We start from the raw sequence: 16,477 nt of genomic DNA on the forward strand, positions 1-16,477 counted from the left end.
CTGTTCTTGTCTGTCCATCTCCCCCGATTAGACTGTAAGCCCGTCAAACGGCAGGGACTGTCTCTATCTGTTGCCGACTTGTTCATTCCAAGCGCTTAGTACAGTGCTCTGCACATAGTAAGCGCTCAATAAATACTATTGAATGAATGAATGAACTCCACCCTCTCTACTCATCTCAACTCTCTCCCCCCTTCCCTCCACCGCTCTCGTTCCACTGACCCACAGCCCTGGGTCACTGCCTCTGTCCGCTTCCTATGCTCCTAAGCTATAGCTGCGGAGCGCTGCTGGCGAAGGTCCAAGCACCAAACCGACCTTATCCATTTCAACTTTATCCTTTCCTGCCCTCTCCACCAGGCAAAACTTATTTTCTTCCCTCACTGACACCCATGCCCGTCACCCCCGCCAATTGTTCCGGACCTTTACTTCTCTCCTTAGGCACACTGTTCCTCCCCCTCCCCCAAGCTCCTCAAAGTCACCCATCCCCCTCCTGCCTCCCCCAACCCTCTCCCCTACTTTCCCATCCTTCCCTGCAGTATCCTCAGAGGAGATCTCCTCCCTCCTCGCAAGTGCCACCCCCTTCACCTGTGCCTCTGACCCCATTCCTGCTCACCTTATAAAAACCATCGCCCCTGCTCTTCTCCCCTCAACTTCTATCCTTAACCACTCACTCTCTAATGGCTTCTTCCCCTCTGCCTTCTAACATGCCCATGTCTCCCCCATCCTAAAAAAACCCTCTCTTGACCCCACTTCCCCTTCCAGTTATCGCCCTGTCTCCCTATTACCCTTCCTTTCCAAGCTCCTAGAACGAGTCGGCTACACTCTCTGCCTAGAATTCCTTAACTCCCATTCTCTCCTGGACCCCCTCCAATCTGGCTTCCGTCCCCTCCAGTCTACCGAAACTGCTCTCTCAAATGTCACCCAGTACCTCCTTCTTGCCAAATCCAATGGCTCCTACTCTATCCTAATCCTCCTTGACCTCTCAGCTGCCTTTGACATTGTTGACCATCCCCTTCTCCTCCATACCTTATCTCACCTTGGCTTCATGGACTCCGTCCTCTCCTGGTTCTCCTCTTATCTCTCTGGCCACTCATTCTCGGTCTCCTTCGCAGGCTCCTCCTCCCCCTCCCATCTTCTAACTGTTGGGGTTCCTCAAGGGTTCTTGGCCCCCTTCTGTTCTCCATATACACTCACTCCCTCGGTGAACTCATTCACTCTCATGGCTTCAACTATCATCTCTATGCAGATGACACACAAATCTACATCTCTGCCCCTGTTCTCTCCCCATCCCTTCAGGCTCGTATCTCCTCCTGCCTCCAAGACGTCTCTACCTGGATGTCTGCCCTCCACTTAAAACTCAACATGTCCAAAACTGAGCTCCTTATCTTCCCTCCCAAGCCCTGTCCTCTTCCTGACTTCCCTATCGCTGTGAATGGTACCACCATCCTTCCCGTCTCTCAGGCCCGCAAGCTTGGTGTCATCTTTGACTCGGCTCTCTCATTCACCCCACACATCCAATCCGTCACCAAGGCCTGCCGGTCTCACCTTTATAATATTGCCAAGATCTGCCCTTTCCTCTCCACCCAAATGGCTATCTTACTGTTACAGGTTCTCATAATATCCCGGATGGATTACTGTGTCAGCCTGCTCTCTGATCTCCCTTCCTCCTGTTTCTCCCTGCTCTAGTCTATTCTTCACTCTGCTGTCCAGCTCATCTTCCTGCAGAAACGCTCTGGGAATGTCACTCCCCTTCTTAAAAACCTCCAGTGGTTGCCTATCAACATCCACACAAAACAAAAACTTCTCACTCTAGGCTTCATCTCCATCACCTTGCCCCCTCTTACCTCTCCTCCCTTCTTTCTACTGCCCACCCCACATGCTCCGCTCCTCTGCCGCCCACCTTCTCAATGTCCCCCGTTCTCACCTATCCCACCATCGACCCCGGGCCACGTTCTCTCGCGGTCCTGGAATGCCCTCCCTCCTCACCTCCGCCAAACTAATTCTCTTCCCCTTTTCAAAACCCTACTTACAGCTCACCTCCTCCAAGAGGCCTTCCCAGACTGAGCTCCCCCTTTTCCCTCTGCTCCCTCTGCTCCCCCTCTACCCCCCCTTCACCTCCCCTCAGCTAAGCCCTCTTTTCCCCCCCTTTCGCTGTGCTCCTCCCCCTCTCCCTTCCCCTCCCCTCAGCACTGTACTCGTCTGCTCAATTTTGAATTTGATCAGGTCGCCCCTTAATCGAGTCTACCCCCGACCCTGGTCATCACCCCTTTTATTAACACGACTATATTGTATCATACTGTATCATGTTGCTATATTAGCACCACTGTATTGTATCATATTGTATCATGTTGCTATATTACCGATTTCGTTTATTACTGTTTATTGTTGTCAGTGCTGCCACCCACCTCTCTGGCCTCGCCATGTCCCTCCTCCCCCCCTCACCCCTCCCGCCCCTTCCTATCCTCCCCTTCCCCTTCCCCTTCTCCTCTCTCGCTCAGCTCTTTCCCGCTCTCTCCTCTGTCTCCTCCCCCCCTCCTCTCTCCCGCCCTAGAACCCCACTTTACCAGCGCTACCCCTCTTCCCCCTCCCCCTACTCTTCCCCCCACCAAACCCCCTCTTCACCCCCTCCCCCCTTCTCTCTTCCCCACCCATGCCCCATCCCAGTCCTCTTGTCCCACCGCCACCCCTCATCCCCCTCTCCTCGTCCAGGGCCCCGCCACCTCCTTCCCATCCAAACCCTCCCCTCCCCCCGCCCTTCCCCCCCTCCTCCCCTTGCACCCACAGCTACTTTCAAGTGTGGCCTCTGGAACCCCCGCTCTATTACAGGCAAGCTACCTTTCATCCATGACCTTTTCCTCTCCCGCTCTCTCCTCCTCCTCGCCCTTTCGGAAATGTGGCTCTCTCCCGAAGACACGGTCTCCGCCGCCGCTCTCTCCGGCGGAGGCCTCTCCTTCTCCCACTCCCCCAGACTCACCGGTAAGGGAGGAGGCGTCGGCTTCCTCCTCTCGCCCCGATGCCGCTTCCGCACTATCCCTCCTCCCCCCTCCCTCTCCTTCCCCTCCTTCGAAGCCCATATCATTCGCCTCTACCACCCACTCCAGTTACTTGTCGCCGTCATCTACCGCCCTCCCGGTCCCACCTCTGACTTCTTCAACCACCTTGACCCCTTTCTCACCTTCCTCCTCTCCTTCTCTCTGCCCACTCTGATCCTTGGAGACTTCAACATCCATACGGATGTACCCGACGACTCCTCTGCCGCCCGCCTGCTATCCCTCCTCGACTCTGCCGACCTCCTCCTCCACCATACCGCGCCCACTCACCGACTCGGTCACACCCTCGATCTCGTCATCTCCTACCGCTGCACTATCTCCTCACTCACCAACTCTGAAATCCCTCTCTCTGACCATAACCTTCTCACCTGCCTCATCTCTCACACTCCCTCCCCCTGCAAATCTTCGCTACTGCCCCACAGAGACCTCCGCTCTCTCGATCCCATCCGTCTTTCCAATAGCATCTCTCCTCACCTTGCCGCCCTGTCCTCTCTTCCCACTCTCGACGAGCGGGTCTCCGCTCTCAACTCCACCCTCTCTACTCATCTCGACTCTCTCGCCCCCCTTTCCCTCCGCCGCTCTCGCTCCACTAACCCACAGCCCTGGATCACCTCCTCCGTCCGCCTCCTACGCTCCTATGCTCGAGCTGCTGAGCGCTGCTGGCGAAAGTCCAAGCACCAAGCCGACCTCACACACTTCAAATTTATCCTTTCCTGCCTTAAACTCTGCCCTCTCCTCCGCCAGGCAAAGCTTCTTCTCCTCCCTCATCGACACCCATGCCCGTCACCCCCGCCGATTGTTCCGGACCTTTAACTCTCTCCTTAGGCCCCCTGTTCCTCCCCCTCCCCCATCTCTCACCCCTAATGATCTGGCCACCTATTTCCTCACGAAAATCAACACGATCAGGTCTGAGCTCCCCAAAGTCACCCCTCCGCCTCTCCCCTCCCTCCCCCCCCCCCAACAACCCCCTCCCCTACTTTCCCATCCTTCCCTGCAGTATCCTCAGAGGAGATCTCCTCCCTCCTCGCAAGTGCCACCCCCTCCACCTGCGCCTCGGACCCCATTCCCTCTCACCTTCTTAAAACCATCGCCCCTGCCCTCCTCCCTTCCTTAACTTCTATTTTTAACCACTCAATCTCCAAGGGCTCCTTCCCCTCTGCCTTCAAACATGCCCACGTCTCTCCCATCCTAAAAAAACCCGCTCTTGACCCCACTTCCCCCTCCAGTTATCGTCCTATCTCCCTACTACCCTTCCTTTCCAAAATCTTAGAACGAGTCGTCTACAATCGATGCCTAGAATTCCTTAACTCCCATTCTCTCCTAGACCTCCTCCAATCTGGTTTCCGTCCCCTCCACTCTACCGAGACTGCTCTCTCCAAGGTCACCCATGACCTCCTTCTTGCCAAATCCAATGGCTCCTACTCCATTCTGATCCTCCTTGACCTCTCTGCTGCCTTTGACACTGTCGACCATCCCCTCCTCCTCCATACCTTATCTCACCTTGGCTTCACGGACTCTGTCCTCTCCTGGTTCTCCTTTACCTCTCTGGCCGATCATTCTCGGTCTCCTACGCTGGAGCCTCCTCCCCCTCCCATCCTTTAACTGTTGGAGTTCCTCAAGGGTCAGTTCTTGGCCCTCTTCTGTTCTCCATTTACACTCACTCCCTCGGTGAACACATCCGCTCTCACGGCTTTGACTACCATCTCTACGCAGATGACACGCAGATCTACATCTCCGCCCCGTCCTCTCCCCCTCCCTTCAGGCTCGCATCTCCTCCTGCCTCCGGGACGTCTCCACCTGGATGTCGGCCCGCCACCTAAAACTCAACATGAGCAAGACTGAGCTCCTCATCTTCCCTCCCAAGCCCGGTCCGCTCCCAGACTTCTCCATCACCGTGGATGGCACGACCATCCTTCCCGTCCCGCAGGCCCGCAATCTCGGTGTCATCCTTGACTCGTCCCTCTCGTTCACCCCACACATCCTATCCGTTCCCAAGACCTGCCGGTTTCACCTCTACAATATCGCCAAGATCCGCCCTTTCCTCTCCACCCAAACGGCTACCTTACTATTACGGGCTCTCGTTATATCCCGGCTTGACTACTGTGTCAGCCTTCTCTCTGACCTCCCTTCCTCCTCTCTTGCCCCGCTCCGGTCTATTCTTCACTCCGCTGCCCGGCTCATCTTCCTGCAGAAACGATCTGGGCATGTCACTCCCCTTCTTAAACAACTCCAGTGGTTGCCTATCAACCTCCGCTCCAAACAAAAACTCCTCACTCTAGGCTTCAAGGCTCTCCATCACCTTGCCCCTTCCTACCTCTCCTCCCTTCTCTCTTTCTACCGCCCACCCCGCACGCTCCGCTCCTCTGCCGCCCACCTCCTCGCCGTCCCTCGGTCTCGCCTATCCCGCCGTCGACCCCTGGGTCACGTCCTCCCGCGGTCCTGGAACGCCCTCCCTCCTCACCTCCGCCAAACTGATTCTCTTCCCCTCTTCAAAACCCTACTTAAAACTCACCTCCTCCAAGAGGCCTTCCCAGACTGAGCTCCTCTTCCCCCTCTACTCCCGCTGCCATCCCCCCTTTACCTCTCCGCAGCTAAAGCCTCATTTTCCCCTTTTCCCTCTGCTCCTCCACCTCTCCCTTCCCATCCCCACAGCACTGTACTCGTCCGCTCAACTGTATATATTTTCATTACCCTATTTATTTTGTTAATGAATTGTACATCGCCTTGATTCTATTTAGTTGCCATTGTTTTTACGAGATGTTCTTCCCCTTGACGCTGTTTAGTGCCATTGTTCTTGTCTGTCCGTCTCCCCCGATTAGACTGTAAGCCCGTCAAACGGCAGGGACTGTCTCTATCTGTTGCCAACTTGTTCATCCCAAGCGCTTAGTACAGTGCTCTGCACATAGTAAGCGCTCAATAAATACTATTGAATGAATGAATGAATGAACTGTATATATTTTCATTACCCTATTTATTTTGTTAATGAGATGTACATCCCCTTGATTCTATTTATTTGCTATTGTTTTAATGAGATGTTCATCCCCTTGATTCTATTTATTGCTATTGTTTTTGTCTGTCTGTCTCCCCGATTAGACTGTAAGCTTGTCAGGGGCAGGGACTGTCTCTTTTACCGATTTGTACATTCCAAGTGCTTAGTACAGTGCTCTGTACATAGTAAGCGCTCAATAGACACTATTGAATGAATAAGTGGCAGAGCCAGGGTTAGAACCCTTGACCTTCTGACTCCCAGTCCCATGCTCTATCCACTATGCCATCTCAGGGTGCATACTGGAGATCTGTGCTTAGGGATCCAGGCAGTCAATTTGGGACCTAGACAAGTTTTGAGGGAACTGGGATCCAGGGCAGTTATATGACTTGTCAAAGCAGTAGTAGTAATAGTAACAGTAATTACTAAGTACTTACTGTGTGCAGAGCCTTGTACTAAGTGCTAGGAGAGAGCACAAAGGTGGATATTAGAGTGGGTCAAAGGTGAACCAAGAGCCAATTTTCCTAGGGCATCACAATAATGATAATAATGTTGGTATTTGTTAAGCGCTTACTATGTGCAGAGCACTGTTCTAAGCACTGGGGGAGATACAGGGTAATCAGGTTGTCCCACGTGAGGCTCACAGTTAGTCCCCACTTTACAGATGAGGGAACTGAGGCACAGAGAAATTAAGTGATTTGCCCACAGTCACACAGCTGACAAGTGGCAGAGCTGGGATTCGAACTCATGACCCCAGCTCCGAAGCCCAGGCTCTTTCCACTGAGCCATGCTGCTTCTCTACAATAAGAACCTTCATTCCTGTAGCTTTGGAGTATATAATAATAATAATAATTATTATTATTATTATTATGGTATTTGTTAAGTGCTAACTATGGGCCAAGCACTGTTCGAAGCACTGGGGTAGATACAAGGTAATTAGGTTGTCCCAGGTGGGGCCCACAGTCTTAATCCCCATTTTACAGATGAGGTAACTGAGGCCTAAAGAAGTGAAGTGACTTACCCAAGGTCATACAGCAGACAAGTGGAGGAAGTGGGATTAGAACCCATATTCTCTGACTTTCAAACCTGAGCTTTTGCCATTAGGCCATGCTGCCTTACACTCAGGAAGCACACTAACTACTGAAATCATGAGTATTCATAATTACGAACAAATCACAATAACCATGGATTGCCTCCACTGGTTATACTGGTGCACGTGGATGGGTAGGGATAGGCAGGAAGTGGAAAGTAAAACTTGCTGTGCAATAGGTGGCTCAACTAACAGAAACAACACAAGGAAGAAATGAGTGAGAAGCATTGTGCAAGCCACCAGCACTATTATGGACTCCACTGAATGGAGCCTCAGTCCCTTAGGTATTTGTGATTCGACTGAGATTCACATGCTGTTTATGACATTAGATTCTATTCATCAATTAATTTTAGCTATTTCCAAAATTTGGTTCTGCTCTGTCCTAGTATTTCTGTTCTTCAAGAACTTTACGTTAGGGAAAAATTATACCATACTTGTCACTCCTTGCTAGAGGTCATGTATTGCACACAGCTGTGTATTTTATTATTACTATTGATATTTTTTTTTTTAATTTTTACTACTTTTTACTACGGTAGGGAGCACTGGAGTAGGTACAAGATAATCAGATCGGACAGAATCTATGTCCCAGAGGAGACTCACATCTAATATTATGAAAAAGTTTGCTTATTCCTATACTCAATTAGTAATAATTTGAACTGTCATGTACTCAGAACAGATGTCTCTATGGAAAAATCATTCTCTAATTCTTAATACAGTTCTGAACAAAATACATCATAAAAACATACTGTATAAGAACTAATCATTAATATTGCTCCAAAACTGCAACTTAATGTTCTTGAAATGCAGCATTTTAAAAAAACTACATAAAATACTTATAGTCAAATAACTATTTAAATAAAACTACTGACAAAATCTTTCAGAACACAATTTTATTTCAAAGACTTTTCAAAGGTATAAAAAAACTAGTCATAGTAGTAAAAAAAGTAGCATGCTCTTACAGTTTGATATAGCAAATCCCTGCAAAATTAGACATATGAAAAATTAGAGACTTTGGGAAGCAGCATTGGTTAGTGGACAAAGCAAGGGCCTGGAAACCAAAATACCCGAGTTCTAATCATGCCTCTGCCATTTGCCTGCTGTGTTTCAACTGGGCAAGTTACTTCATTTCTCTGTGCCTCAATTTCCTCAGTTGCAAAAGGGACTCAATGCCCGTTTTCCTTCTACTTGATTGAGGGCCCCATGTGGGGCATGTCTGAATCTAGGCTGAATAACATGTTTCTACTCCAGCACTTAGAAGAGTGCTTTAAATATGGTACGCATACAACAAATACTATTAAAATAAATATATGAAAAAGCTGAATCTTTGCAGTTGCAAAACTGGCATTTTTTAATGCGAATACTGCCAGGAGAAAAAAGCAATTCTATATCTAATTTGGTCTTTTATTTTCAGGATTAATTTTATGTTTATTTTTCAACTTCCAAATTTCAAATATTTTACAAATTTAAAATTCTTAAAATTATAAATGAGGAAATTTACTAATAAGGAATGCTTGTTTTCAAGAAAAACAATCAGGAATGCTTGTTTTCAAGAAAAACAATTTTCTCTCATGATTAATTTGCTCAGGTTTCAAGAAGCAGCATAGCCTTGTAGAACAAGCACAAGCTTGGGAGAGAGGTCCTAATTCTTGCCCTGCTAACTGCCTGTTGTGTGAAACTGGGCAAATCACTTAACTTTTCTTAACTACCTATGGCTCAGTTTCTATACATATGAAAAATGAATATTAAATACCTATTCATTCATTCAATCATATTTATTGGGCACTTACTGTGTGCAGGGCACTTTACTAAGTGCTTGGGAAACTACAGTACAACAACAAACTGTGACATTCCCTGCCCACAGTGAGCTGGTCTAGTCTAGGGTAGGGGAGCCAGACATCAGTACAAATAAATAGTTACATAAAAGCATCTAAGCCTTTGGGGCTGGGAGCTAGGGAAGAGCAAAGGGACAAACAAAATTACAGATATGGCCAAAAGTGCTAGGAGAGGGGAAGAAAATAAGGAGCAAGTCTGGGCAACACAGAAGGGAGTGGGAGATAAAGAAAACTGGGGCTTAGTCTGGGAAGGCTTCTTGGAGGGGATGTGCCTTCAATAAGGCTCTGAAGAGGCAGAAAGTCACTGTCTGACAGATTAGTGGAAGAAGGGCAATGCAGGCGAGAGGCGGAGGGCTCAAGGGGAGTCACGTGAGACTGAGGCAAAGTGAGAAAATGAACACAAAAGGAGCAAAGCAATAATAACGGCATTTGTTAAACGCTTAGTGTGTGCCAAAAACTGTTCTAAATACTGGGGTGGATACAAGGTAATCAGGTTGTTCCACGTGGGACTGAGAGTGTTAGAACTCATTTTACAGATGAGGTAACTGCGGCATAAAGAAATTAACTGATTTACCCACAGTCACACAGCTGAAAAGTTGCAGATCCGGATTAGAACCCATGACCACTGATTCCCAAACCTATGCTCTTTCCACTAAGCCACTAACTTCCTTCCACTAACCTCTCCTGAGTTGTAGGGGGAGAGAAGTGAAGTGGGGAGTGGGGGAAAAGAAAGGTGATGGACTGCTTTAAAATCAAGAGTGAGGACTTTTTGTGTGATTCAGAGGTGGTTGAGCAACCACTGTGATCTTTTCGTCCTCCCTTTTGGACTATGAGTCCCATATGGGTCAATGACTGTGTCAAGCCCAGCCCCAATAAAGTTGAGGAAGTTGGAGGGGACAGTGTTTCAAAGTAGCAACTTCTTGGGAACAAGCAAAGCTTTTTTAAATGGTACGTGTTAAGCACCAACTATATATCAATCTTCTAAGCATTGGGGTAGATACAAGTAAATTTGTCCAAAAATAGTTCCTATCCCACATAGTGTTCGTAGTCTAAACTGAATGAAGAGGGATTTAATCTCCGTCTGCAGGTGAGGAAACAGAGCCACAGAGATGTTATGTGATTTGCCCAAGGTTACAAAACAGACAAGTGGCTGAGCCAGGATCAGAACTCAGGTCCTCTGACTTTCAGGCCGGGGCTCTGGCCACTAGACAATGCTACTTCTCATTTTCCAGCTTCAGTTTCCAATTTCTGTGACTCTCCTTTTCTTATCTTGGGGAAGTTACTGAACTGGACTAACTGCAAAATGGAGGGATTTCATGCGATCAACATTTATGAAAATCAGCCATTAATCACGAGCTTTGATGGAGAAGCAGCACTGCCAAATGGAAACACTTGGCCTTGAGAGTCAAAAGGACCTGACTTCTAATTTCACCTTTGCCATTTGTTTTCTGGGTGTCTGGGCAAACCAGTTAACATTTTAGTGATTCATACACTCAGCTATAAAATGTTGTTCTGTGTCTCGAGTGTGAATCGCAAATGGGGCAGAGCTGCGGCTGATCTGATTTTACGATACTTACGACAGGGGTTACTTAGTATAATGTTTGGGACAAACAATGTTGCCATATGCCTTCTTTGTGACCATGGGCAGGACGCTTCACTTTCTGTGCCCCAATTTCTTCATCTTTCTTCATTGAAATGGGGTTTCAATACCTGTTTTCTCTCCTACTTAAGGCGTGTTAGTCCCATGTGGGCCAGAGACTGCATCTGACCCGTATTAACTTTTTTAAAACAGTGGGTGACCCATAGTAAACACTTTAACATCGATTATCAGTAGCAGCAGCAGGAGTAATATGAAGTGTTTTGAGTGTCAAATATAGTGTAAGGTCTTCATTAAACTCAAGCATTTCCCACTGGACAAAGTGCAAAATTTATAACTAATCCCCACAAAAAATCCAAAAGAAACGTAACGTTTTTGATAACTGGTTTAAAAACTGGTTCATATTTTAAATGGAATTGTGGGAGGGGTTGGGGGAAGGGGAGGACCTACCTTTAACACTTTTCCTGTTTACATCTGCTCCCTTTTCCAGGAGATACTGGGCGATCTCCTTGTGCCCCTTGTAGCAAGAGATCATTAGGCAGGTGTGCCCGTGACGATTGGACACTTCCAAGTCAGCTTGGTGTTCCACCAAATAGCGCACAATGTCTAGGTGACCATCGAAGCAGGCCGCTCGCAGCGGGGTCGAATTGGTTAGGGTTGTGTTGTTGACCGACGCACCATGGTCCAGTAAGGCGCGGACCACTTTTATATGTCCGGCGGCCGAAGCGGCCCACAGCGGCGGGGCCCCTTCAATAGTCTCGCCGTCAAAGTTGACCGAGCCGCCCGTCTCAATAGTGGCACTGCACTGTTCCAGTAGGTACTCCACCATGTCCAAGTGGCCGTAGCGGGCGGCAATCAGAAGTGGGGTAGCTCCACTTGTCTTCTCTGAGATCAGTGACATCACTTCGTTTTTCGACCTGCTTCCCAGCAATTTGGATAGGAGTCGCAGCTTGCCATCGCGGGCGGCATTGAAGACAGCTGTCTTCAAATCCATGGGGATGTCTGTTCAAAGGACTGCGGTAAAGGTTAGCAATGGATAGAGGACAACTTCAACCACGAGGATTTTTCGAGTCACGATCTCGCCTAAACGCTTAACAACTCTAGGCCTGAAGATGTCCTTAAGGTCAACTACTCTGCCGTGGAACGCCGCCGGGATCACAGCGGAACAGGAACCAGATCAACGCAGAGCGGAAGAGGTAACGTCTTTTCCTATACTCAACTTCCCTCTCTTCCGCCCTCCAAGACCCGCCTTTCATTCCATATAATTCACTGCTATTGGCTGCCTTTCAGGACACCAGAGGATAGAAGGGAGAGTGAAAGAAACAAATAGTAAAGGACGTAAACAGAGAAAGGTGAGAAAGTTCGGAGAGTTGACAGAACAGAAAAAAAAGGTATCGGAAAAGGGCAAGGCAAAGCCACCACTATATCCTGTCGGTCCCATTATAAACTCACTCCCTTGGTGAACTCATTCGCTCCCACGGCTACAACTATCGTCTCTATGCAGATGATTTAATTGCAAATCTAAATCTCCTCCCCTGTTCTCTCCCCTTCCCTCCAGGCTCGTATCTCCTCCTGCCTCCAGGACGTCTCCACCCGGATGTCTGCCCGCCACCTAAAACTGTCCAAAACATGTCCAAAACTAAGCTCCTTATCCTCCCTCCCAAACCCTGTCCTCTCCCTGACTTCCCTGTCAATGTGGACTGCACGATCATCCTTCCTGTCTCACAAGCCCCCAACCTTGGTGTCATCCTTGATTCGGCCCTCTCATTCACCCCACACATCCAATCCGTCACCAACACCTGCCGGTCTCACCTTTACAATATCTCCAAGATCCGCCCTTTCCTCTCCATCCAAACGACTATCATACTGGTACAAGCTCTCATAGTCTCCCGACTGGATTATTGTGTCAGCCTCCTCTTGGATCTCCCTTCCTCCTGTGTCCCCACTCCAGTCTATTCTTCATTCCGCTGCCCGGATCATCTTGCTACAGAAACGCTCTGGGCATGTCACTCCCCTCTTAAAAACCTTCAGTGGTTGTCTATCAACCTCCGCAAGAAACAAAAACTTCTCACTCTGGGCTTCAAGGCTCTCCATCCCCTTGCCCCCTCCTATCTCTCCTCCCTTCTCTCTTTCTAATGCCCACCCCGCACGCTCCGCTCCTCTGCCGCTCCCCTCCTCACCGTTCCCCTTTCACGCCTATCCCTCTGTCGACCTCTGGCCCACGTCCTCCCACTGTCTTGGTTAGCACTCCCTCCACACGTCCGCCAAAGTAACTCCCTCTTCAAAACCCTACTGAGAGCTCACCTCCTCCAAGAGGCCTTCCCGGACTGAGCTCCCCCCTTTTCCCTCTGCTCCCCCTCCATCCTCTGCTTCTCCTCCTTCGCCTCCCCCCAACTGAGCCCCCTTTCCCTCTGCTCCTCCTCCCCTCCCCTCCTCACCCTCCTCTCTGCCCCTCCCCTCCCCACATTCCCTCCCCTCAGCACTGTGCTCATTTGTCATATTATTTATTACCCTATTTATTTTGTTAATAAGGTGTACATCCCCTTGATTCTATTTATTGTGATGATGTCTTGCTTTTGTTTCGTTCTGTTTTACTCCGCAGTCCGTCTCCCACGATTAGACTATGAGCCTGACACTGGGCAGGGATTGTCTCCATCTGTTGCTGAATTGTACATTCCAAGCCCTTAGTACAGTGCTCTGCTCATAGTAAGCCCTCAATAAATACTATTGAATGAATGAACGAATCTTCACAACAACATTAAAATCTGCCCCTTCCTCTTCATCCAAACTGCGATCACGTTAATGCAAGCACTTATCCTACCCCACCTTGATTATTGTGTCACCCTTCTTGCTGATTTTCCTGCCTCCTGTCTCTCTCCATACTCCATACTCCATTCTGCTGGCCGGATCGTTTTCCTTCAAAAACGTTCAGTCTACATTTCCCCACTCCTGAAGAGACTACAGTGGTTGCCCATCCACTTCCACAGCACTAGCTTTAAAGTAGTTAATCACCTTAGCCCCCCTATCTCGCCTTGCTACTCCCTACTGCAACTCAGCCGGCACAATTGTTTCCTCTAATGCCGTCCTACTCAGTGTGCCTCCATCTCGTCTATCTCACCCCCAACTTCTTGCCCACATCCTACCTCTGCCCTGGCAAGCCCTCCCTCCTCATAACTGACAGGTAATTACTCTCTCCCAATTCAAATCCTATTGAAGGCACACCTCCTCAAAGAAGCCTTCCTTGACTAAGCCTTCCTCTCATCTTCTCCCACTCCTTTCTGGGTCACCCTGACTCGCTCTCTTTATACATCCTCCCTCCCGTTCCCACAGAACATATGCTTATAACTGTAATTTATGAATTTATTTATTTATTGTCTGTCTTTCCCTCTAGACTGTGAGCTTATTATGGGCAGGGAATGTGTCAGTTACGTTGAACTCTCCCATCTACGTAGTAAAGTGCTTTGCACACAGTAAGCTCTCAATAAATGATTGATTGAATGAATGAATGAATGAATGAATGAACAGATGAATGAATGAATACATAAATCTTAAATCTTTGTTTTTCTCTTAAAATTTCCACATTTTCTTCTAATTTGTGTACATTACCAAGCCCATTGTTATGTTTACAAATTCTGCAATCTTCTCTTTTTCTCAGTTATGCAGCATTTAGAGCAATCTTTAAAATTGTAATGAATTTGAGTGGTGTTCTGGTTTAATGTGTACATTTTTGATAATAGCTTATTGTGGGCAGGCAAAATGTTTCCCAACACTGTTTACTTTATTCTCCCAAGCAGTTAATACAGAGCTCTGCTCATAGTAAGCATGCAGTAAATACCACTGATGGACTGTGCCTGCTGGATTCATCCATTATCCTCAGGTGCCTTACAGGTGGAAATTGTAATACTTATTGTTATACTATCTCAAGAGTGTCAAAGCATAGCCAGCTCTGATTGATTGATTGATTGATTGATTGCCTACCATCAATCTGAATCTCAAACTGAATCAAGAGATGGCTTTTGGCCCATTTTTATCTAATCCCATAATTCAACCCCACCTCCACTCTCCAGTGAGGATCAACTAACAGGTCCTGTGATAATTCCTAAGCAGCTACTCACTGAACTGCAGGAAGCTAGTGGGCAGCAGAATTACACTTTTCCAGAAGCTACTGAAACACTAGTTATCATTTCAAATTTGTTTGCATATATAGAATGTGAGAAATCTAAAAGCTTGGGAATAGGAATTCTCAGAAGCAGGAACTAAATATTAAATATGAACATATAGAAGGATAGAGGTAAATGTATATAATACATATTAGGGCTGAAAATATGAAATAATAATAAATAATTATGGTATATGTTAAGCACTTACTATGTATCAAGCACTTTTCTAAGCCCTGGGGTGGATAAAAGATTATTAGGTTGTCCCATGTAGGGCTCACAATCTTATTCTCCATTTTCCAGATGAGGTAAGTGGCTTGCCCAAGGTCACACAGCAGACAAGTGGTTATGTCCGAATTAGAACCCAAGTCCTCTGACTCTCAACCCTGTGCTCTTTCCACTAAGCCACGCTGCTGTCTACCCAAATGGCTAGTTCGTTAATCTGTGCCTTATGGCTGAAAATATGACACAATAATAATTTTATTTGTTATGCTCTTTCTATGCATCAAGCACTGTTCTAAGTACTGGGGTAGATAAAAAGTGATCAGGTCCATGTCTTAGATTATACTAGCTACAAAGAATTATATCCTAGGAAAACTTTTTTCCAATAGCCTAGTTTGTTTGTATAACCAGATAGTCCTCTTAGCAAAGCTAAGGTCATAGGCAAATTGGAGAAACACAGTTTAGCAAAGGATAATTTGTACTACCTTCTAGACCTTTATTTGCTGGGTACTCCTGGACAATTAGGAGGATTCAATGAAAAATAAGAGAAAAGAATAACCAGAAGAGAGAAAGAAGCAAAAAATGTATAAAATGATAAAGAAAAAATGAATCATAATGTTTCTGAAAATCTAATCCTCTTTGATAGACTTTGTTTTGAAACCGAATAATGACAGAAGGAACTGAAGTACATCTTGGAGTGGTGCTGGGAAGGTATGCTGGCCAGTGATCTCAGACTAATCATCTCTAGGACCCCTCAGTATTTTCATTTGTATGTTTGCTGTCTCCATTGTGCAAATTTTGGAAAATGAACACCTATTTGTGGACTAACCTGTTCATCCTTTTTTTGCTGGATCAAAGAATGAATTCATGTTTCAAATCCCAGGAAGAAATATTACTATAGAGGGAAAGAGGCTTGAAATAGTCTAAGTTTTAGGCCCAGACCCAAAAACAATCTGTGAAGGCTGCACCACTTTAATTCTACTTACTTTTAGGGAAAGCTATTTTCATTCTCTTATTGAATAATATTTATTGAGTGCTTAACTTGTGCAGAGCACTCTACTAAGCGCTTGGGAGAGTACAATTAAGCAATTGATATGTTTACCTGCCTGCAATGATCTTGCAGTCTAGAGGGGAAGGCAAACATCAGTGTAAATAAATAAATTACAGATATGTTCTGTGGGACTGGGTTGGGGAATGATAAAAGGGAGAAAATTAGGGTGACATGGAAGGGAGAGGGAGAAGAGGAAAAGAGGCCTTAGTCAGGGAAAGCCTGTTGGAGGAGATGTTACTTCAATAAGGCTCTGAAGGCAGGAAGAGAAATTGCCTGTCAGATTTGAAGAGGGAGTGCATTCCAGGGCAGAGGCAGGAAGTGGGTGAGGGGTCAACCAAGAGACAGAAGAGATCAAGGTACAGTGAGAAGGTTAGCATTAGAGGAGTGAAATATGCAGGCTAGGTTGTGGTGGGAGAGTAATGAGGTAGTACAGTACTTTGCACACAGTAAGTGCCCAATAAATACAACTGAATGAATGAATGAGGTGAGGTGGGA

At 47.2% G+C, this 16,477-nt stretch overlaps 1 protein-coding gene across 1 annotated transcript in view; it reads right to left on the bottom strand.

Moving 5' to 3' along the window:
- Positions 1-11,715, bottom strand: part of FEM1C (fem-1 homolog C) — a 30,546-nt gene extending 18,831 nt beyond the window's left edge. The window contains exon 1 of the mRNA XM_029056586.2: positions 11,003-11,715. Coding sequence (XP_028912419.1) covers positions 11,003-11,546 — 544 coding nt within the window. The 5' untranslated portion in view covers positions 11,547-11,715. The remainder of the gene's footprint in view (positions 1-11,002) is intronic.
- Positions 11,716-16,477: the final 4,762 nt, after the last annotated feature.

Source organism: Ornithorhynchus anatinus, chromosome Y5 (assembly GCF_004115215.2).
Source record: "Ornithorhynchus anatinus isolate Pmale09 chromosome Y5, mOrnAna1.pri.v4, whole genome shotgun sequence".
In the NCBI taxonomy this organism is placed as follows: domain Eukaryota; kingdom Metazoa; phylum Chordata; class Mammalia; order Monotremata; family Ornithorhynchidae; genus Ornithorhynchus; species Ornithorhynchus anatinus.